The sequence below is a fragment of the Lagopus muta genome, chromosome 23 (genome assembly GCF_023343835.1).
Source record: "Lagopus muta isolate bLagMut1 chromosome 23, bLagMut1 primary, whole genome shotgun sequence".
Classification (NCBI taxonomy): domain Eukaryota; kingdom Metazoa; phylum Chordata; class Aves; order Galliformes; family Phasianidae; genus Lagopus; species Lagopus muta.
This window is the reverse complement of record NC_064455.1, coordinates 547,245-570,280: the sequence shown is the minus strand read 5'-3', so window position 1 is coordinate 570,280 and position 23,036 is coordinate 547,245. Positions and strand designations below refer to the sequence as shown.

Genomic DNA, 23,036 nt, shown 5'->3' with positions numbered 1-23,036 from the left:
GTATATTGATAAAGAATCTACATTTACACAGCCCACGCTATCAGACATGCTTGTTTTATGGCAAATGAGAAGCCAGCAACTTTCCTAGCTGACCACATCCCTCGTATGTCTTTGCTTCACTGTATTTCTTACTCTTAAACTGGGCAATAGGCTTTCCAGCCCCATCACCCCCTGGCAGATGTGGCAACCAAAGAACAAAGGCAGCGGGTATTCGAGGATTGACCCCTCCAGGCCCTGACACAGCAGCCAGGCTCACTGTCTCCAAACCATTTCATCTGACGATGGGCACCAGAGAGCACAAGAGCCCATTAATGGTTTGTCTGTTTACGTTGCAAGTGGGCTTGGGAAGAGCTTTAAATGCATATTTTCCCCTTGGAATATTGAGTCCAGTGTTTTCATTTTTGGAGGCCTGGGGGAAAATTATGTTTCATATTTTAAAAATAAATACCGCTTTTACAGAGGTATAACTGCAGACCTACAGTATCCAGCACACCTTTGCCTCTCGCCTTATTTTCAAAGCTTTAATGTTGCCTGTGTGCCCCAACCTCTGCTAGAGAAAATATTCACCTGAAATGTATTTATCCTTCTTTATTAATTAGCAGCAAAATGACACAGAGAAACTTTATATTTTCTTCAGCAAGAACAGTCATAGAGACTTCATTTACAGAGGGCTCTGAATGATCCTATTCATGGCAAGCACTGTCTGCACCAATGGGTCCTTGTATGTATGGCAGAGCAAGAGGAGAAACCCCATCACAGACAGGGCTGGAGGCTAAATCTGCAGGACTTTATGCTTGCATTTCACTTTGTTCCCCACTAATGGCCAGTGTGTCTGTACCTGTTCTACTTATCTGTGGGACAAATTATATCCTATAAACACACACTGGATTTATACATGTTTGAACTCACAGAAATCCATGCATCTGTGCACACACCATGCAAGGAGGAGTTATGTCTGCATGTATGTGCACACATACAAATGGATACGTAAGCACATATGTGCAACCATATTTGCAAGCATGTATTTTCATTTACACATACATCTTCATGCATCTACTCACAGCCTTAAGCTTTTGTGAAGTTTTTATACAAGCGTCCTTGTGCATGCAAACGTCCACACAAAGATCTGCTTGTGTTTTCTATACTAATCCCTCCTCACCTTCTGCAATATCTTTAAATATTTTGATCAAAGCTTTTAATGTTGAATGAGCAAAGAACAGTCTGGCAGCACCACTAAAGGCAGGTCCCCTTCTGCATAGTCAAACAGCCCTTCTCTCCAGGAGCTCTCAGTCTGTCAAAGCACTTCTGGAGTAATATGGACTTGAGTGAGGGAAGAACAGCCCTTTGGATCACGGGTGGTTTGCCAGTGCTGCACCAACACAATGCAAATGCAATGCGTGAGCACTCTGAGGGTGCAGCTGAAAAGTGGGCAAAGACAACATCAACATCTAGGGCTTTAATCAGTGTAATACAGCAGTTAATTAAAAGAAAATAGATGCACAGCTTTGCAATGGACCCATCATTAAATTCATCTTACTCTAGTAGAAAATCTCCCTGCTGCTCTTCCAGAAAGGAGACACTGGATTTCTGCTCTCTTGCAGCATCATTGGTCTTATTTGTGGATTCAGATTATTGGCTTCTTGTGGCTGGAGCTGCATGGAGCTGATCGCTCCTCTGTTAAAAATAAATCAAACTTATAATCTGCCCGTCCGTCCCGCGCTGCTCCTCTATTTATCTAACTCAGACTGTTGCGTTCTTTCTCCCTCTGCCTCTGCTCACAGCCTCATAGAGCAGCGACTGTTCCTCTCAGGAAGGAATTTGCTCTGCATCCCACGCGTTGCCCCTGCGCCTGCTCTCCTCTTCCTCTCCCTTCCTCCCGTGACAGAGCTCTAGCCCACAAATTAAGCAAAGGAAGCGAAGATATGCAGATGGGAGCTGGAGGTCGACAGGCTAACCCCAGCTCCCCAGGGCTGCCCTCACTGCTCCCACTGTTCCCATCCCAGATTCCCCACATACCGCGTGGCTGCGGGTCCCTTTATAGCTTCCCATCCCCTTCTCCGAGCAATGGAGCCATTGTGGAGGGGCCGGCAGGGCTGGACGTCCACCTCCTCCCCACCTTTGTGCAATATTTTCTCCCAGCCCTTCTCACTCGCCCCTCAGTGCCCCCCCGGCCCCTCACACGTGTCAGGGGCTGGCCCCTTGCCTCCCCAAGGAAGGGCAGGTTAATACCTCAGGGCCAAGGCTCCCGTGTGCCATTCCGCATCCAACCTCCGGCAGCTCCTCCGCAGCCATGGACAGGATTTTCGCCACCTTGCCACTCTCCTTGCTGCTTCTCCTCCAGAGCTGTGGAGTCTGGGGGGCACCTCCTCAGCCCAGAGGTAAGTGGGAGCTGAATGCTTGTGGGCTCTGTCCCCGAATTCTGGTCACCAACCTGCTGGGGAGTGCAGGGCGCTGAAGGAGGAAGCAACACCCAACTTCTGGCCAAAAAGCAGACAGCTTCCTCCACTATTTTCCACCAGGCAGACAGACATAGAGATGAACTCCTTCTGCCTGTTTCATTGCTTTGAAGCAAAGCTGGGAGGTTGAGCTGAGCGCAGCAAAGGCAGCACTGGGTTGGCTCCGGCCCCACGGCAGCAGCTCTGGGCCCACAGTAAGTAAAATAGACGTGCCAGTGACTGTGGCATTTGCTGCTGCTACGAAGGGCACTTCCCTGATGCACTGACCATCTCTTCTGATGAACAAAGGGAGAGTTATATTCGCTGCAGAGCTGCTAAGCACTGCTGCAGTCGGCATGGGTTGATGGTTGGACTTGATGATCTTAGTGATCTTTTCAACCTTAGTGATTCGATGATTCTACGAAGCCAGGAAACCGAACAGAGTGCTCATTCAACCAGCCCTACCGTGAGCAATCGCTATTTCTAAAATAAACAGCATTTCATTCTGAATTACTAGGTAGGTTTCCTGCTCTTTTAATTAATGTGGCAAGGATGCCCTGAGAGAGATTTTCTGCTAAATTGATGCACGAAGTTCAGCTGCTCCTGAATAGCTTCAGGTGTGGATGTTTTTAAAACCAGAGGATTTCAATTCTGGTTTCATTCCACTTTGAAGTAAACTATGCTGAGTTGGGACGTCACCCAGAGCCATCACCTCCTGGGGGTCTGTCTGTCCTGCAGAGCCTGATGTGTGCTAAATCCCAGCACTTACATCTGATATGTTCTATTTCCCAGGAATACAATACACTGCACTTTCATAAAATAAAATAAAATTTAAAAAAAAAAGGAGATTCAAAATGTTATCTCAGAGCTTCTACACAAAAAGAAAACACGCTGCAAAACTCCCATTTGATCTGACTATTCCTAAGGGGAAAAAAAAGAGCTTTTTTTTTGTTTGGTTTGTCACTCAAAGCAGATGTGACAGATTAGCCACAGCAGCAAAGGGGAATCCATGCTTCATTTGTAGAGGAGCTGATTGCAAGACCTTGCATTTTTCTTTGTATTTCCTGTAAAATGGGCAAAACCACCCCCTGCTGAAGGGATTTGCAATGTGAGGGATCTGCCAAGTGAGTTTTCCCTTCCTCTGAAATGAATTACAGTGGCAAAGTGAAAGCCACCCCTATGGGAAAAGGTTTTTAGTGGAAACTAGAGCACCTGATGGAGCAACGACTGCCCTCTTCTCTTCTGCACACCACATCGCTCAGACGTTTCTGGGAGCCAGAAGCAGATTCAGCGTTCATGTCTCCCAGGAAACTAACCTGATTATATTCTTTATGGATACATCACAGGGTATTTATTTTCATGTGTCTGAAAGACTGAGAGCCACATTAGATTTCACACTGAGGACTAGCTGTAATATTTATGTCATAATTTAGAGCAGATTTGTTGGCCCAAAAGCTCACATTTAAAAATCTGTCCACAGAAATCTCTTTTATGATATAACCTATATCATCCCTCTCTGCGGAAATCAAATCTTAACAGAGCTCTTGATGACCCTATAGAGGCAGGTTAAATGATAGAAAAAAATAAAGACCAGAATGCTATAGATCTGGTGAGGAAAATGGATCAATTCATTCCAAAATTCATAAAAAATGTCAGTCCTTTTTATGTTTTGTCACAGCTGAACTTTAGGATGGAAAACAGCATGAAAATGAGAAATTGGAAAGAAAAATATTAGTCAGCTGTTTGCATTGCTAATGTTTCCCATTTATACTATTTATCTTTTAGAGTGGATATTCATGCCTTACCAGTGGCTTGTAGAGATTAACCATCAATTGCACGGTTCTACATCTCTCTATTGTGTTTTCCCTCACCAGCTCACAGACATAAAGCCGTGCTGGTCTTTGCTCTATTTCATTATTAGTGCCACTAGCTGAAAAACACAAGACTGGATTGTTACGTTGGTTAGTTAGTCTGGGAGTCGTGATTCGCGACTGAATCTGAACTGCTGAGTTTCATTCCTGCTTCTGGTCATGCATGACGAAGACACAAGCTCATTAATTAATACCCACGTAGCTTGCTTATACACCACAGTGAGTTCTTTTGAGACCTTCTTTGATACGGGAGCGTATATAACAGGCTTTAATTCAGCTAAATTCCTCCTTCCATTAAGTTTCCTATAGCCATTAGCAATAGCCTGGTGTGACAAGTGGGAACCCGCTCCCACAAGTGCAGAGCTGCTGTAGGAGTACATATTGTCAACAGCTAAATGTGTTTCTCTTACAGAAGTTTTTATGAAAGGCAAAAGAGCATTTGGAAGTATTAGGTTAAACTGGTCTCCCAGGGCCTCTCTGAGACAGGGACAGAAAGGATTGGGGCTCGCAGGTCATCTAGCCTCGGCTGCCTGCTGTAAGAGGAATTATTTTGTCCCTCTTTGCATATTTTTCTTTTTTTTTCTTCTCCCTCCTCATCCTTCCCAGGCACCCTGTGCAGAACCAAACCCACCGACCTGGTGTTCATCATTGACAGCTCTCGGAGCGTGCGCCCGCAGGAGTTCGAGAAGGTCAAAGTCTTCCTGTCGCGCGTGATCGAGGGGCTGGACGTGGGCCCCAACTCCACGCGGGTCGGGGTCATCAATTATGCCAGCGCAGTCAAGAATGAGTTCTCCCTCAAGACTCACCAAACCAAGGCCGGGCTCCTGCAGGCGGTCCGCAGGATAGAGCCGCTCTCCACGGGGACCATGACCGGCCTGGCCATCCAGTTTGCCATCAGCCGGGCCTTCAGTGACGCAGAAGGGGCCAGGCTCAGATCTCCCAATATTAATAAGGTAAGAATCGTGGAATGGCTTGGGTCGGATGGGACCCCAAAGATCACCTAGTTCCAATCCTCTGCCATGGGCAGGGCTGCCAATCGCTAGATCAAGCACGCTGTCCCTTTATTGGAAGTCTTGTTTCACATGACACACTGTGGAATGGTTAGGAAAATCAGAAAAGGAGAAACAGTGATTGTCTGTGTGTAGGACAACAGTGGCTCTGCTCACTGAGGGCAATGCGCCACCCTGAGACATTGATACAGCCAGGTCCGCTAGGCATGAGCATGCTCACAGCCATCCTCCCCAACAAGTGGTAACAAAAATGCTTCCAAATCCACCGTAATGAAATGTGTGACAATCTTCTGAAAGTTTCCTTTGACATGGGCCCTTTCAGTTCTGTGTACAAAGCAAAGTGCTGTTTCTGAACCCTCCAGTGCTCTACTAGTTTTTCATAGACTGGCTAACAGCTGTGTCTTCCATTCCGGGTATTTTCTTCATGTACACAGACTTCAGTGACTATTTAACATTTCAGACTGTGGTATAAAATCAGATTAATTCCACACTTGGCTGCAATGGGCATCACCACTCCTGACCCAGATTCCCCATCCAGGAAACTCAGCCTTTAAAGAAATATTCCCCAGATACCTCATCCATCCCTCTGGATTTGTCCCTGAAGGCAACCAGACCTCAGCCCAGCGATGGTCATCAGGAAAACTCTAATCTGAGCATGTGGAAAATGTTTATTATTGACAATATGTGTTTTAGCTAAACATCCTGAGCTTCTCAGGACTTTTTGTCCTGTGCCAGCTCCACTGGCTGTCTGCTATGAGATCAGACCAGAAAAATAAGCAAAGGCTTTAGCAAGCACTGACAGCTTTCCAGCAGCTGGACGAGAGCCCAGCTGATGGAGCGAGGAAGCCTAGGATTTTTCTCCTGACTACAACATTTTTGGAACATCAGACACTTTCAGTTTTCCTCACTGATAGTAAAGCTCCAAGGAAGGCAGAGCAATACATTTCCATGATGCTTGGGGATGCTTGGGGATGGCAAGTCAAAAATATCACCAAAAAATGAAACACTGCTAAAAATCCTCCAATTCCAACAATCAGCAACATGAAGGCTGGACTGGACTGGAATTCACAAAAAAATACGAAAAATGAGTCTATCTCCTAAAAATACCACCCATTGATTGTCTCTTGTGCTCCTTCACCCTGCTGAGCTATAAGGAACTTGCAAATGTTAATGAATCCGATTTCATATTGTCTTTTATCATGAGATTCTCCGTATTTTAACCTAATTGTCTGTATTTTAAGCCTAAGTCTGGCTTGACACAATAGGAAGAAAGCCAAGAGCAATAAGTTGGGAAAATCACATCTAAGAAACTTTCATGAGGTTTTGTTGGCAGTTTGCTCCAGAGAAACTCCTCTGATCTGCCATCGCTATCACATCACTCCTCAAGCATAGGAGCCACCAGCTGAAAATCCAACAGCAAGAGACATTTCTTCCACTGAAACCATTCCATGCAGCCAGTGGAAGGGGATAGATTTGGCCAGAGCACCCAGTGCTGGGAATGCATGGGCAGAGCAGGAGCTGCAGGTGACCCCCGAGGAGTATCATCCATGGCCACGCTCAGTGACTTTCTATCTGGAAGAAAAAAGTTGTAGGAAATGTCTGTCTTGTTGGGTATTGCTTAGCCCAAGAACAGCAACTTAACTGCAACAAGAAGTATCTGAATGATATCTGTTTCTGCTTCTCAGAAATTCTTACCCTGCTTGAAATGAGAAGGAAAAAAAACCTAACATGAACAAAATAGACGTTTTGCCTTCCACACAAAAAAAATCCCAGCAGTTTGAATGCCAGACCACTGCTGAATATCAAAAGGCAAAATGGCCATTTATTTCTCTATTCTTCCAATACACCCTTGCAAAAAATCTCATTTCCTTTCTCACTGCACTAATTCTTGGCCAGTACCTCCAGCCCAAGGTATCCCAGTGTAAAACAAGCCCAGTAAACTCTCCCTCCTCAGACCTTCATTCTGCTCAGGATGAGCCCCTAATTTGCCTTGGATGATGGATAGGCCACAGTAATTTCAGCTGCATACATCTCTTGCTCCTTTGCACAGCAGAAATCCAGCATGACCTCATGGAAATCAGCACTAGGATTTCCAAACACGTGGGATCGGTCAGCACAACCAGATCATTCATTCAGTCTTGCTGTGCTCTGTGCAGCAAATAATCACCACAGGACAGGGAAAAAAAACTATTTGTTTCTGCAGGAGCTCCAAGTAACATCTCTTTATACCTCTATCAAAACTACAGGGATGCCCAATTACTTTTATCTTTCTTCAGAAAGAACAACAAATAGATTGTCAAATTGCTGAGCAAATCAGGGGGCTATTCAACTTCCTTCCCAATCCCCTGCTGGTGCTGTTACAACGTTCATGTAATGCACTGCATCAGGAGATGCTGCTGCCTCATTAGCTGCTGGATTGCCTGCACACGGCACATGAATTATGACCTCCCAGAGACGCCCATGAGCACTCGTGTGTCTTAGCAAACGAGGTTACGTTCATTTCAGCCATGGGCTCGCTGATAAATTCCCAGTGCCTGATCCAGATTCTTTGTGCCTCCAAATGTTCTTCTCCCCAATTCCAGCAGCAGCTCAGAAAGCAGTACAACTTCTGAGCACGCTGTGTTTTATTATGAAAACCTTTCCCATCAGATCCAGACATGGATGCTGCTGCCAGATGTCTCCTGGGCTGTATCTGGGGCTCAGCCACTCCAGTATGAAGAACCTAAGGAACTGATCAAACTGGGAGAATCACTTTCTTTAGACAGATGCCAGGAGGACACAGAACACCTCTGTCCTATGACAAATGCTGCAAGAAAGGCACGCAGTGCTGGCAGAAACCTGCTCATGGGTAGTGCTCCTCGCAGAAGCCACTTGATAGAACATCTTGTTTCCTGACAGGCTTTTGGCTCCAGATAAGCCCTAATTGGCAGCGCATCCCAGCGCTGCTGCTGAGCCAAGGGCTCTCTCTCCTGGCAGAAGGAATGGTTGCACGGCTGGCTGCTGCTTCACCAGACTAAAAGCTCCACATTTTTCCAGTTTCACCCATCTCTCATTCAGAAGGAAAGCTCTGGACAGGGCAGCAGGTTGAGTACTGGAAATGCCCGGGGCGCAGCATTCAGCCACCCCACTGTGGAAGGGCGGGCAGAGAGGGGAAGGAGAAGCTTCACGGAATCACGGAATCAATAGGGTTTGGAAAAGATCACTAAGATCATCAAGTCCAACTGGGCTCCTTGGAGACATGAGGTACGGAACCCCACTTCTGACCTTAAAAGATGATTTCTCCCTGCTAAGGGTGCAAAACAGCTGTCACACTGTCCTAACTGAGCAGCTGGAGGGTCTTCCCAGTTGCATCTGCAGATGATGTTTTCTGTATCCTGCTATTTGCTTGCACTGTGGATTTTTGTTCTCTGCTTGCAGCTAGCTGCTCCTGCTGATTGTATTGACAGTGATGTCACAACGAAACAATTGCAAGGAAAAGTGGCAGGAGCAGCTGAATTGCTAAAAAAGGAGCATGAAGATTTTGTGACAATGTCACTTAGCAAAAGAAGAAAAAGAGGAAAATAGAAAGCCTAGCAGCAGCAGGACTCCTAGAGGCTTTCCTGCAGTTTAGGGTTCCGCCACCCAGGGCAGAATCCAGTTCCCACCTGCACCAGCTGGCATTTTAATGATGATGTCAGTCAGTGCAGGATCTCACGCTGCTATTTGTGGTGGAATCAGAGATCATGGCTGGCACCGACACATCCGGACCTCAGGCAGACCACTTCCCCTCTCTCAGCTTCAGTTTCTCTGTCTCTAAAAAGGGGAGAAGCCTTAAACTAGTAGTCACTGGAAAGGACCCTGAATGGCCATCTGGTCCAACTCCCAGCACTGAGCAGGGACACCCACAGCTCCATCAGTGCTCAGAGCCCTCCCAGCTGACGCTGCCTGTCTGCAGGGATGGGCACCCCCGCCTCTCTGGGCAGCCTTAGCCTCCTCACGTTGCCACAACATCTCTTGAGACTTTTAGATGGACAAAGGCGCCATAAAAGTCCGGCAGTCGTCCTTATTGTTGTCTGAGGTTTCACAAAGAGAGCTGAAGTTTGGGTTGGGTGTTAGTTTGCTTATGGAGAGTGCAACCTTTTTCTTAGGGCCGAGACGCACCAGATGTCCCATAATTAAAGCATGGCAGTTTAACCTTTGCAGCTCAGAAAGACACAAGCTACACATTAAGAGAACGGCTCCTGTGATCTCGGGAGGAACAGGAAGAGGGGGAGGAGGTGGCATTTCCTTCTTCTTTAACTTTAGAAATGTGAAACCTCCTTTAGTAAAGCAGTAAGCCACAAGCGATGGCAGAACGAGCGCTCATCCAGGCCTGGTCTGTGCCCTGCTCTGTGTAGGTGGCGATTGTTGTGACTGACGGACGTCCCCAGGACGGAGTGCAGGACGTGTCAGCGAGGGCCAGGCAGGCTGGCATTGAGATCTTTGCCATCGGGGTTGGCCGGGTGGACATGCACACGCTGCGGCAAATCGCAAGCGAGCCCCTGGATGACCACGTGGACTACGTGGAGAGCTACAGTGTCATCGAGAAGCTGACCCACAAGTTTCAAGAAGCATTCTGTGGTAAGTCCTTGCCACGCACCCCTCAGGCTCCTAGCCAAGGAGTACAAGTGGCTGCCAGCAAGCTTTTCACGTGGAAGTCTCACATGTCATCATCCTTCATCCATCTGCTTCCTTCTGCCAAGGATTTGGGTGTGCAGAAGAAAAGAATATGGAAGATGGATGCTCTTCAAAGTGGCCTTTCAGGAATTTGAGGTTTTGTTTAGGGAATTTCGGGTTTTGGTTAAAGATGTCTCTTTAAAGAAGGCTTTATTTGTTTGAAGAGTTTGTAAATATGATTCACGTACTTCTAGAGAACCTTGAAAACATGATCTTTAAATAGCTGAAATCACTGCCCTCAGGTTTAACGTAGCAGGGCACTACTGACGATCTGCCTTGCAGTTTCCCCTGCCAGTTTCATCTTCTGAGTTCCCATTTAAACAAGGGCTGGTTTCACTCCCCTGCCGCCTCTCCCTGACTGCTGTTACTTTTTTGGAAGCTCTGTGGGGTGGAAAACTCTCCTGGTTGGTGCAGTATCTCATAATTTCTGCATAATATGTAAAAAGAGCCTGGCTGTTCTACAGTCACTTACAGAATCACTAAGGTTGGAAAAACCCCCTAAGATCATCTAATCCAACTGTCCACCCACCACCAATATTGCTCACTAAACCATGTCCCTAAGTACCAGATCTACACGTTGAACAACACACTCCTACACGAAGCAGTGAATGCAATGAGAAAGCTTTATTGCTTTCAAATGTGTAGGAAGTGGTCTATAAAAAGCACCATGTGTTGGGAAGGGGCCTGGGGGCTTCGCACACCCATCCTGCCTCAGCACAGTGTGGCAACGCTTCTTAAAGCGTTAAGTTCTTAAATCAGTTCTTAAATGCACCACAGTGCTTGCAGCAAGGCATTGCAACCCAATACACACATATGGACGTGTAAAACTATCTGAGAACAATTCTTCAAGAGGTGTAATGCTTCATGATCAACTTTCAGCTTGAAAATAATGGGGGGAGCAGCTTTCTGTCAAGGAAAACTTCATCCTCTTGTAGGAAGGAGGAAAAATTTGAATACAAAGTGAGTCATATATTATAATCAGGTGTCACTGCAGCAGAAGCTCATGAAAGAAAGGAACAAACACTACATGCTAAGAGGAGCAGAGACAGAATTCAAGAAGGTGGAAGGCAGGGCATGAATATTCGTGGGAGTTTGTGTTGGCTGCCCTGGAGTCAGGAGTCAGCTGGAGACAGAGAGGCCTGACAGCATGTTTGGAAGCTCTGGCATTGGTGTCATTCAAAAAGACAGAGGGGAAAAAAAAAAGTCCTTTCTGTGCCTTGCTTTTCAAATGTGTAAATGCAGATGACAAAGTTCTCCCCCTGGTAAAAACCTCCAGAGATGCATCTGAGGGAAGCACTGTCCTAGGGATTATTACAGCTAACGGAGAGCAGCACCGCATTAACTGCCAAGTGGGATGTTATCATGCTATGCAAGCAGCTGCACAGAGCTGTCCTTGGAGATGTACCCAAACACCACCTGCTATTGAAAAGCAGTTTGTGGCCACCAACAGCAGGAAGAACTGCGCAGCACTGTCCAGCTGCTTCCCATAGTGTTCAACGGGTCCAGGGAAAGGGAGACCCTTATTGATCCAGCTACTAGTTAGGCTCATCAAAACTCTGCAGCCTTCAAAGAACTGAGAGCCCAGTGTTGGAGCCAACTGCATGGTTGCAGAAATATTTGGAGAGAGCGATTCTGAGAGTTGCACGTGCAAGGATAGCTCTGAAGTGAAGTCCAAGTGCGTTTGGGCACGAATCCCACCCAGGAATGGCAGCTGCACATGGCACTCACAAATCATAATTGCACCATATAGCTGGAAAAAAATGGGTATTGGCCAGACCAGATGGTAGTTTGGGAACCAAATCTCACCTCATATATTTGGAGAGGGAATTACATTGTGATATGCTTGACAGACAGATGGTTTTTGCCCTCACTGTAGAAACTACATCTAGGCCTAGCTGTGCCTTGCAGTCTGGAGACTTGTCACTACTTCTCTTTGCTTTTTCTACTTCAATTACTATCAAAGAGTAATGACTTCCTGCTGCTTTATATTGCTGCAGGGTGGGTTTAGTTACCACTGAGTGTATAGAACAAATATGATGCTTTCTTCGTGGGCAGTGTGTGCTCAGGTTGAGAAGCCTTGGCATGGTGTTTGGTTTCGATCTGCACTTTTTCTTGCAGTGGTGTCAGACCTGTGTGCCACTGGTGACCACGACTGTGAGCAGATCTGTATCAGCACCCCGGGATCATACAAGTGTGCTTGTAGAGAGGGCTTCACGCTGAACAATGATGGGAAGACCTGCAGTGGTACGTAATGATTTCCATTTGCACTGAGCTGCGCTGTGGTCTGCCATCGTAGGATTGGGTTAAGGTTGAGAGAATTGCATGTTCTGTTCAGAAAAGGAGGAAAAAGAAACCATGAACGTACAACCAAGGATTATTTTGAAAACATGAGCGTGAACTGTTGTTGATTTTTGATTGATTTAGCATATTTCATTAGCAATGAAGTGGTATTAGGATTTCATCTGCTCATACAATTAAGCAGAATCTTAGTTGCCGTCTCTCCCTTCTCTCATTTTGCTTCAGCTTGCAGTGGTGGGTCAGGATCTGCCCTGGATCTCGTTTTCCTGATTGATGGCTCCAAGAGCGTTCGGCCTGAGAACTTTGAGCTGGTGAAGAAATTCATCAACCAAATTGTGGAATCCTTGGAGGTGTCAGAGAAGCAAGCCCAGGTTGGCCTGGTTCAGTACTCCAGCTCTGTCAGGCAGGAGTTTCCTCTGGGACAGTTCAAGAACAAGAAGGACATCAAAGCAGCAGTCAAGAAAATGGCCTACATGGAGAAAGGCACCATGACAGGCCAGGCTCTGAAGTACCTAGTGGACAGTTCCTTCTCCATTGCTAATGGAGCCAGGCCTGGCGTTCCCAAGGTGGGCATCGTCTTCACAGACGGACGGTCACAAGATTACATCACCGACGCTGCTAAGAAAGCCAAAGATTTAGGTAGGTCTACTGAACTTTCAGCGGCTCGTTTCTCCCTTGGATCAGGCACTGCATCTACTATCAGTTGTACAAAGTGCAAATCCAGTGAGATCTGCCCCTTTGCTGACCTCCTGCTGAGGGTCATTTCCCAGTCTTCTGCCATCACTGCGTTAAATGGATGCAGCCCATGTGAATAAGTTCATGAATTGCTAAATCCTTCATTTCCTTTTAGATTCGGTCTCAACAACTAGATGGGACTAAGGGCTAGTACATAATAGCAGGTCAAGCACAAGGTCATGAAATGCTGATGCTTACTAAACAAGTCGACAGGCTGTGTGAGTGTTCAGCCTTTAGAAGACAAAAGGTCCTTACAAACTGTATGCATAGAAACAAGACTTCAGGCCTTATTTTCTCCTCCTCTCTTCTCCCTACACAGATATCCCCAACATCAGTTGGTAAGTGATTTCACAGAGATAAATAAAAAATGCTTATCACTAGATTCCAAACATGTTCCTTGAGTTGAATGCTGGGAAAAAAAAAAAAAAAAAAGAAAAAAAAAAAGCTGAAAAGATCCAGAAGAAGAAAGACAAGGCAAAAAGGGGAGGGAGGGAAAGCATTACTGAAGTCTAGGCCTATTATCATCGTTCAAGTCAAGGCAAACTGCAGTTGGGTTCAAGAGAAGCAGGATTTAAGACAAAAGCAGCAGTCAATCTCTGGTAGTGATGCATAGTAACTGGGCTCGTGTTCTTAACTCATAGAATGTCTTGATAGACAATATGAGTTGCAATACTGGAAAGCAATCCAAGCACACTTTTACTAAACATGCAGGTCTCCATTGCAGAGGGGACTTTGCTATGAGAGGGGCTGATGAATGGTGGCTGCAGGCTATTTTGAAAAATTCCACTGTTTCCTTTTGCTGTATCATTGCTTTCCTATTAGTTGGATGCATTATCCTGTCAAGGTGTTGTAATGATCTTTTGTTTCTTGCATCTCCAAATCATTGTTCTTGTGATGACAGTGGTCATTGCCTAGATAAGTCCAGTAAAACTTTGCCTGCATCCGGAACCCCGGATGGCCTGAAATAAGTCAGTAATAGCAGAGAGAAGTTTTCAATTTAACAACTGTAGAGTTGCATGGAGGTGCAGAAGGCAGACAAGAATTGAAGACAAGAAGTTGAAGAGGATTGGTGCCAACTGACAGGTTCTTATTGGTTACAGGCTTTAGGATGTTTGCTGTGGGAGTCGGTAACGCAGTGGAGGATGAGCTGAGGGAAATTGCTTCCGAACCAGTAGCTGAGCACTACTTCTACACAGCCGACTTCAGAACCATCAGCAACATTGGGAAGAAGCTGCAAATGAAAATCTGCGTTGGTGAGAGTGGGGGACTGGGTAGAGGGGGAGGTTTACTCACAGCATTTGCAGAACTGATGAATGCACATTGCTCTGTCTGTTCAAGAAATGGAGACCTGAAGCAAAGCTCCAACACTTCTTGACTCTTAGATTGCAAACAGTACCTCCAAATTTTTATTTTGCGTAAGTTTATGAGCAGCAAACAGTATGACCCACCATGGTGATGTTATTGGGAAATGAACTCACAAACAAAGATTGTTTTGAGCGCGTTTGAACACATCTGTTTCAATCAGATTCAAATTTTTAGGGCACGCTTTAAGCATTAGTAGTAGATCTCAGTGGGTATTCAGGGAACTGGAAGCCCAGGAAAGATTTGAGCCTGTCCTGGATGCAATGAAGTGTAAGAGTCCCTAGTCATTTGAGGTTAAAGGCAGAAGTGATCAGTCAGTAATTAGGATGAATGGTATTTTTATTTCCTTCCTGTTTATGACAAAGAATATGACTTGCTTTACTTCACATCTCAGTGATTTTAATTCTTTTTTGTGTCACTTAACACATCTTCTTGATACTCTGGTCCACAGAGGAAGATCCATGCGAATGTAAATCTATTGTGAAGTTCCAGGCAAAAGTAGAAGAACTCATCAATACATTGCAACGGAAATATATCCTTTGGAAGCTCTGTGTTCAGAACCCAGTGGGCTGGGTTGGGCTTTCGGGAGGGACCACCTGAGAAAGTCTATCCATGGGGAAAACAGTTCAGATAACAGTCAGGAAGCTGGGAAACTAGACAGTTAGGTTCTGAATGTGTCCAGGAGGAAGAATTCCTGTGCTAGAGCTCAGGGTACTGGCCTGACACAAAATAAGAAATAGACTGAAAGCAATAGAATCAAAGTAGAATATGCTAAATCATTGGAGGCAGTAGCAACATGCAGACATCAGATCCTAAGTCAGTTTTTAGGAAGATGCTTAAACGATGCCGATGCCAGAAGTGTGGAAGCTAGGTTCCTGTATCGGATATTGCCGCTGCCTCTGTGTGCTGCGGGTCCTGTGATGCAGCCAGAATGTGGGCTGAGAGCAGCAGTGGCTGTCATCGGCCGGCGAGCAGAAAGAAACAAAAACGCTGGTGCCTGTGTGCAAATGATAAGTCATTAAAGCTCTGTAGATGAAATGCTTTTTATGCAACAGTAAATGTCTACAATACAAATACCTGACCTGGCTGCCTAAACTCTCCACAGAGCTGTTGAAAAAGAGAGTCTTCTACAGCACAACACTTCTGACCATGTAGTTGGTGGTCTTGGTGAAGTCAGGGGAATTGCACTGCTTAGGTCCAATTTCTCTCCAGTGGTCAAATTCCAGTGCTGAGAAACTGCTCACTGTCTCACATAACTGCTCACTGCAAATATCTTCAATGAGGTGAGTTTGATCCCCTGTGTCTGTGGGATTCTTTTTTGTCACAGAATCATAGAATTAATAAGGTCAGAAAAAATGTCTAAGATCATCAAGTGCAATCATTAACCCACCACCACCATGCTCATTAAGACATAAAGGATGTGTCCATAGGGAGTTGGCTGGGCTAGGACCACCTGTTTCCTTCTGGATTCTGTCGTATTCTGTTGCATCCACCTGAGGTGTGAGGGAGCTGGCAGAGGTGATTGTGAATCCCCTTTCTACCATCCATCAGCATTCCTGGTCAACTGGAGAGGTCTCAGATGATTGGAGACTTGACAGTGTGGCGCCCATCTATAAGAAGGGCTGTAGGAGAATCTAGGGAACTGCAGGCCTGTCAGCCAGACCTCAGTGCCAGGGAAGGTTATGGATCAGATCATCTTTGAGTGTGATCACATGCCATGTGAGGGACAACCAAGGGATCAGGTTCAGTCAGAACCTGGGGAAGCTGGCAGCCCTTGGCTTGGACAGGAACAATCTTTGCTGGGTTCTAGGCCCAGAGAGTGGTGATGAATGGCGTTACATCTGACTGCAAACTGGACACAGGTGGCGTTCCACAGGGGCTGTGCTGGGGCTGGCCCTGTTTGATATCTTTATTGATTATTTGAATGAAGGAATTGAGTGCATTCTCAATCAGTTTGCAGATGACACCAACTAGGGAGGAAGTATTGATCAGCCTGAGAGTAGGAAGGCCCTACTGCAGGACCTGGACAGGTCGGTCGCTAGGCTGAGGCCAGCAGGATGAGGCTCAGTGAGACCAAGTGTCAGGTCCTGCACTTCGGCCACAACAGCCCCACGCGGTGCTGCAGGCGTGGGGCAGAGCAGCCGAGAGCTGTGTGGAGGAGCAGGATCCTGGTAACTGCTGAACGTGAGCCAGCAGGGTGCCCAGGGGGACGAGGAGCCCAACGACATCCTGGTTGTGTCAGCAGCGGTGCAGCCAGCAGGAGCAGGAGGTGTCCATCCCTCTGCATGGCACCTCAATGCTGTGCTCAGTGCTGGGCCCCCCACTACAAGAAAGACCCTGGAGTGCGTCCAGAGAAAGGAACGGAGCTACGAGGGCTCTGGAGCACAGTGCTGTGGGGAGAGGCTGAGGGAGATGGGATGGTTCCATGTGGGCAGGAGGAGGATCAGGGGAGACCGCATTGCTGTGGCGAGGGAGGGGTCAGCCTCTTCTCCCAGGTAGCAGAAATAGGATGTGAGGTGTAGGAAGAATTTCTCCTCGGAAAGTGTGGTGAGGTGTTGGAACGTGCTGCCCAGCACAGTGTGAAGGTGTTGGAGGAAAGGGTAGGTGCAGTACTTAGGGATGTGGTTCAGTGGGCAGGATTGGTGGTAGGTGGACAGTTGGACTAGATGATCTGAAAGGCTTTTTCCAACCTTAATGATTCTGTGATATTGCACAAAGACTGGGAATTCTTGGAAGAGAAATAAGAAAAAGAAATGTGAATAAACTTCAAATGCCTCATGCAGAGAGGAATTAGTGAAACACTGGAGCAGCTCACAGAATGGTCAGAGAGAGACTTCATTACTGAAAATTAGGAGAGAATATCATTTCAGAAACATTTTAATTTATACATGCATTTCTGTGGCTTGCTCTTTCAGTTACACAGTATGTTTTCTCCTCTTTACATCAAATTGAGTGAAATTCATGACTTGTATTAAGCAAAAGGTCAGAGTAAATCAGTAGTTCTCACCCAGTGGGTTGCCGCTCACAGGCACATCATGAAGAGCAATTAGTGAAAAGAGCAGAAAATTGCAAGACAGTGTAACTCTAAGAAAAGCAATGTGCTCTGCTCTCTGTGCAACCCAAACTGCTCAAGGTCAGGAATTCTCTCAACCGGTCAAAACACACACCAACCATTCTTATATTTAAAGTAAATTTATAGGTACGTGAGTGTTTGTGCATGTATAAACATTTTCCACCTTCAACAGAAGTTCATCAGCCTGAACAGCTGTGGAAATGCCAGGTAGATGACGGCAGCACTCCTCTGCTACCTGCTCCCAGCAGGCAGCTCCATTCACTGTGCAGGGAAGATTTGAGCAATGAATCACTGATATGCACTGTCATTTTTCACCTTAACTCTCGCTCACTGGAAGCTGTGGCAAAAAGGATTGAAGCCCTGGAGAATAAAATCATCTAAAACCCCCAAAAAGTTCTATTCCCGTCTTTCCTGATGTAACAAAACTAGAATTCCTTCCTTTGTACGGAGGGCAGCTCAGCCACAGCGCTATGGCCAGCTTGTATTTCTTTTAAAGAGTCTAGTCTACCTGCATTTGTTTAAAAAGGAAAAAGTAGAGCAGTACAGCAGACATTGTATAACAGGCAGAGCACCGCGTGGCCGGGAGCTAGACCATGCTCATGTTCACTGCATCATATAGAGTGCATATATAAAAAAATGGGGAAGATTTGTTTTTGATTTAAAGCTTAATATATATGTGTGTTAAAAAGTACTTGATTACTGTGAATCCTTGCTGAGTTCTTCCATATCTTCTGTTTGTACGCATGAGGTAATTTAATTTAAAAGTCAAAGTGACTTAAAATCAATTCAGATGCTGTGTAAAAAGAGAACCGGAGCAGCTGATGGGCTTATTATTGTAAACATGAACCATTTGTCAGTTAGTAGGTGAAGTATAGTAATGATCTGCATCACAGATAAGATAGATTAGGATGCTGCTGCTCACTGGGTTTATCCATAGCTACTGTAAAACACAGAAAGACAAAAAGCTCAGCCTTCCTAGCTAGCAGCTGTTCTCGTGATGTTTGAGTGAAGGAGCTCCTGCCTGAGGTAGACCCGTTCTGGCGACGTCCTGAGATGGTGTACAAGGAGCCTGCAGTCGTGGCTCTGCAGCACAAGGCAGCGCTGTTAGCAGCAGCCCAGGTGTGCTCCTCAGCTCTCTGTCCTCCACCCACAGCTCAGCTCCTACCGAGAACCCAGGGAACTGCTGCTGAAGTTGCTGCCGATGGAAGCGGTGCCTTCATCACTGCAGTGACCACCAGCTCCTTCCTCAGCCCACACCTCTTCACACCTCAGCAGCCAGTCAGCCTATTTCAACATCTTCAGACATCCTCTCCTGGATGCTGGATCCCCAGCGCTGGCAAGAAAGAAATAAAAATAAAAGCGCAGTGCGGGCCAGAAGCATCCCACTGCCTTCTGCTAGAGATGTGGGGTGGCTGGGAGCAGAGTGAGGAGGCCATGATTACACAACACGATGCTGCGCCACTGAACGTGAACACAAGGAGTTGAGTTTGGAGGGATTTGTTTTCGGTTTTTTTTTTTGGGGGGGGGGGAGGGGGGGTTGTATCAAAATATTTATACTTGAGACTATGTGAAAAGCTTTCAAGGATGACCTGGCCTGTTCAGAAATGATGCCATTGCAGATTTTTTCTGGGTAAAGATTAAAGTTTGCTAAAAACTTTTAAAATGATTTTAAATTTATTTATTTCTATAAGGTTTGATTTCATTCCTGACACCAACACCTCTCCATAATCTTGGCAGCAGACAGGAAAGCCTCCATTTCAAGTCACAACCTTTTATTTCAGCACTAGAGAAGAATCAGGTCTGTAGAGATACTGAGACCTTTCTCTCTAAACAAAAATCTTCTTTACCAACTTGGAGGAATAAGTCCTCACATTTCCAAGCATTATACCGAGGAGCTGCAGTCAGGATTTGATAGCAAAACTTAGCAGTCTCAATCCAATCTTGTGTAGCCTAGATCCCAGAATAACCTCTAGCAACTCCTCTGCTTATTTATTTTCTCTTCTGCTTGAAACTAGGGGTAAGATACAGACCAGAAAATAAGGACAAGATTTAACAGTTCTTACCATGACCCCTACTGGCTCCAGTGGAAAATTGCCTGGGCTCAAAAATGCCAGCACTATATCTCCAGGGACAAGAGGTGGGTAAACCAGGAACTAAAAGATGGATTTGATTTTAATCCATCTTGGCACCCACGGAAATGTCTATGTGAAAAAAGTACTACTGTCGTCATTCCACTACTGTTTGATCCATCTGGCTGACTTGGTAATGTGATAAAAGGTACGTAATGTGAAGGATGGATCCTCACCTTCACAGAAACTGCATCCCTTCATTCTACATTTCTTACTGCCAGTTTAACCCAACAACTTGCAGCATAAAACTCAGTACTGCGCATGTCTTTGGAGGTTGAAACAAAGTCCTTTCTAGGTAGGACCATGTCCAGGAGCCACCACCTCAGAGTGGGACATGAAGGGCAAAGGTACCAAGCATTGCTCCTTCCAGTCTATGCAAACCACACTGTGGAAGGCCCCAGGAGACACAGTGTCTTCCAAAGTCACCCAGTTCCTTGTTTCAGAGCAGTCCTGGATGCCCCTTCATGCAGGCATGGCAGCTCCTGTGTTCAGTACTGCAAACAGTGTATCATTATATACCTTTCCAAAATGTTACTGTCCATCCCTGCATCCAAGCAGACAACCAATCAAGTAGTCTTCATATTTCTTTCTCCTATGGTTCTCATTCATGGAAAAACTCAATCCAAGCTAACCTTTTGGTGGCAGCAGACCCACCTCACACAGTAAAAGGAAAAAGGAACACAAAGTACGAGTGCAACATAAATTATTTGCAAGTGTATACGGAATGTACCCTAGAGCACATTGAGGAGCTCTGGGAGCACACTGAGGTGCCCTAAGTTAAAGTGGGGAGTTCTGGGAGTCCTCTAAGGATCACTGGGAACCTCGAGGGCATTGCAGAGCACTCTGAGGAGCTCTGGGAATACACTAGGGTTCACTGCAGCACACCAAGAGGTCCAGGGATTCTGCTGAGATACACTGGGAGGACTCTCAGAAATCCCAGAGCAAACTAAGCAGCTCTGAGAGGATTCTAGGGTGCCCCAGAACACAAGGGGTGGCACCTGGAAGCCTCAAGGCCGCACTGAGCAGTCACTGAAGCTCCCCCGATGACAATGATGAGAAGTGAGAGGACTCCAGCGCGGCCTAGAGCACACTGGGGGCCTTGGGAGCCCACTAGGACACTCTGCGAACCCTGAAGCACGAAGACGAGCTGTGCCAGCGCTACAGGGCGGCCCATAGGATACAATGGGTGGCTCCTGAGTTCCTCTAAGGCACACTGGGAAGAATCCGGTACAGCCAGTAGCGCTCGCAGCGCTGCACGGCGCCACCTCGCTGAGCGCAACGCGCTACTGCAGCTTTCAGCTCGCTCCGACTTCCGCTTGTCTGTGCGCATGCTTAGTACGGCGCGGAGGACCTTTGACCATAGAGTCTGGCAGCACAGAGCGGCCAAAGCACGAGGAAGAATGACTTCCCCGTGAGCAGGAAGAGAGGGGGCGGGGATGGGGCGGGGACATGCAAATCTACTTCAGCGTCGCGCCAATCGGCTGCACACGGGGCCACTGGGGGCGTGGCCCAGAGGCGCGGGGCGGAGCTCTTTTCTCCCGCGCCTGAGCAGTGCTTCTTCCTGTCGGTCGCCATGTCGCCGCGCAGCAGTCGCCGCACGGGCGCGCACCGGGCGCACTCGCTGGCCCGGCAGGCGAAAACAAAGCGGCGGCGCCGGGACTTGGATGAGATCCACGCGGATCTGGAGCCCGGGCGGGCTGCCCGGCTGCTGCGCCAGGAGCCCGACCCCGACCTGCCGGGCTGTGCCCAGTTCTACTGCCTGCACTGCGCGTGCGTGGGGTCGTGGTGGGGAGTCCTGGTGGGGGGTCTGTGAGGTTCTTTTGGGACGAGTGGGGAGAGAGCGGAAGTCAGTGGAGGGGGATGGGGTTCCTGGGGTTTGGGAGGGGGAACGCTTGTCTTGGGAGTGGTTTTTGGTTTTTGGAGGGTTCGCCCTGGTGTCTCGAGGTGCTGATGGGAAGGCTGGGGGTCCTGGGGAGGAGTTCTTAGGGGAGGGTCCTGGCTTGCGGGGCAGGGGATCTTGGCGGAGACCTGGTGGGGTAGGAGGGATTCCTGGTGTGGGTTATGGCTGGAGAGGGGTCTGGGTCTGGGGAAGCTCTACATTCTGAGCACTGATTCTGCGCTCTGGTGGGACCCCAACCGTGGGGGTGCTGGGTCTGGAGGTGGAAGGTTCCCAAATCCACACAGGCTCCCGAATCCATACTTCCCCTGACCGTGGCCTCTTGCCCTTCTATCCCTCAGGCGCTACTTTGTGGACCTGACAAGCATGAAGGAGCACTTCAGATCCAAGGTGCATAAGAAGAGGTAATAGGGGGGGTGCTGAGCAAAGCTGTGCCCAGCCCCATAACTAGAATAAGAAGGACAGTGGTGATGCCCTTCATCCATTCGCTTCCAACCCATTTCTGTCCCCCACAGGCTGAAGCAGCTGAGTGAGGAGCCCTATACACAGGAGGAGGCCGAGCGTGCTGCTGGGATGGGCTCCTACATCCCTCCAAAGAAGGTCCATGTGCAAACCCAGCCCCTGGATGAAGTCGTTGAGATGGAGGCATCCAGCTGAGGGTCCCTTTGCTACTGTGCTGCTGAAAGGACTCTTTGTTCAGCTCTTTGCCAGGCGCTAATGAGGAGAAGCAGCCAGTGTGCTCCTGGGTGCCCTGGCTGCGTCCCCATTCCTGGGGGAAAAGAATGGGTAGCTGTGCAGTGTTCTACTCGTCTCTTTGCTTTCAGAGGTGCCTCTGCTGGAGTCAGAGGTTGAGTTACCATTAAAATATGTCAACCAAACGCTGATGTTGGAGCTCTCTGGGGCAGGATGGCAAAGCCCCTTTGTTCTGCCCTCCTAGGGGGAGGGATCCCCACCCTGAATGAAGTCTTCATCAAGCACTTGGGTTTATTGTAAGCAGCTCACTGTGGGGCTGGCCCTGCTCTTTTGGGCCTTGAAGAAGGCATGCTAGTGTTTACCCCCCCAGCAGGTACACTTCTAGGCTTATAGAAAATCAATGTCATTGAGTTTTGGTCTGGTGGAACTGTGCAAGTGAGGGGCTGGGGCCGTGCATAGGGCATGATGTGGTCCCCTCATTGCATCCCCCCACCTGCTTCTGATCACATGCATTGTGTCCCTGTGCTGCTGCTGGTGGCAGTACCAATACTGCACTGAGAAACTCATCAGGGGTTTTTCCTCCCTGCTGCTTAGCAGTGTGACAACAACACAGCTTTGTTCAGAGGGAAAGGATTTATTTCCATGCACGCTGCCTGGATTTGTTCCCCCCTGCCTTCAGAGATCAAAGCAGCCAAATCCAGCTGTCAGCATCCAACCCTCTGCCGGGGGGGAGCAGCCTCGCTCTCCGCTCAGGGTCAGTGAGCATGGGGAAGGGGAAGGCTGTGGTTGCACTGGGAGAAGCACTGACTGCTCTTTACCCTTGGGCAGGAGGCAGCCC

General features: G+C 47.4%; 2 protein-coding genes across 2 annotated transcripts; both read left to right on the top strand.

Annotated features, from left to right (window-relative positions):
- The first annotated feature begins 2,067 nt into the window (after positions 1-2,067).
- MATN1 (matrilin 1) lies at positions 2,068-18,990 on the top strand. Its single transcript, XM_048969155.1, has 8 exons — positions 2,068-2,378; positions 4,913-5,259; positions 9,693-9,915; positions 12,130-12,255; positions 12,535-12,948; positions 14,145-14,297; positions 14,858-14,938; positions 17,811-18,990. Exons 1-8 carry the CDS (start codon positions 2,291-2,293, stop codon positions 17,858-17,860), a joined length of 1,482 nt encoding a protein of 493 aa, XP_048825112.1. The 5' UTR covers positions 2,068-2,290; the 3' UTR covers positions 17,861-18,990.
- Positions 18,991-21,134: 2,144 nt separating this feature from the next.
- On the top strand, positions 21,135-22,383 carry ZNF593 (zinc finger protein 593). The gene is made up of 3 exons (XM_048968798.1): positions 21,135-21,378; positions 21,847-21,909; positions 22,021-22,383. The coding sequence occupies exons 1-3, from the start codon at positions 21,182-21,184 to the stop codon at positions 22,160-22,162; spliced, it is 402 nt and encodes a 133-aa protein (XP_048824755.1). The 5' UTR covers positions 21,135-21,181; the 3' UTR covers positions 22,163-22,383.
- The last annotated feature ends 653 nt before the right edge of the window (positions 22,384-23,036 follow it).

Bases quoted from the DNA above. Each gene is read 5' to 3' on its own strand.
- MATN1 (XM_048969155.1), top strand. From the start codon at position 2,291: ATGGACAGGATTTTCGCCACCTTGCCACTCTCCTTGCTGCTTCTCCTC. The intron at 2,379-4,912 runs GTAAGTGGGAGC...CATCCTTCCCAG, and splicing joins GGCACCTCCTCAGCCCAGAG to GCACCCTGTGCAGAACCAAA. The intron at 12,949-14,144 runs GTAGGTCTACTG...TATTGGTTACAG, and splicing joins TAAGAAAGCCAAAGATTTAG to GCTTTAGGATGTTTGCTGTG.
- ZNF593 (XM_048968798.1), top strand. From the start codon at position 21,182: ATGTCGCCGCGCAGCAGTCGCCGCACGGGCGCGCACCGGGCGCACTCG. The intron at 21,379-21,846 runs GTGCGTGGGGTC...TCTATCCCTCAG, and splicing joins TTCTACTGCCTGCACTGCGC to GCGCTACTTTGTGGACCTGA. The intron at 21,910-22,020 runs GTAATAGGGGGG...TGTCCCCCACAG, and splicing joins TCCAAGGTGCATAAGAAGAG to GCTGAAGCAGCTGAGTGAGG.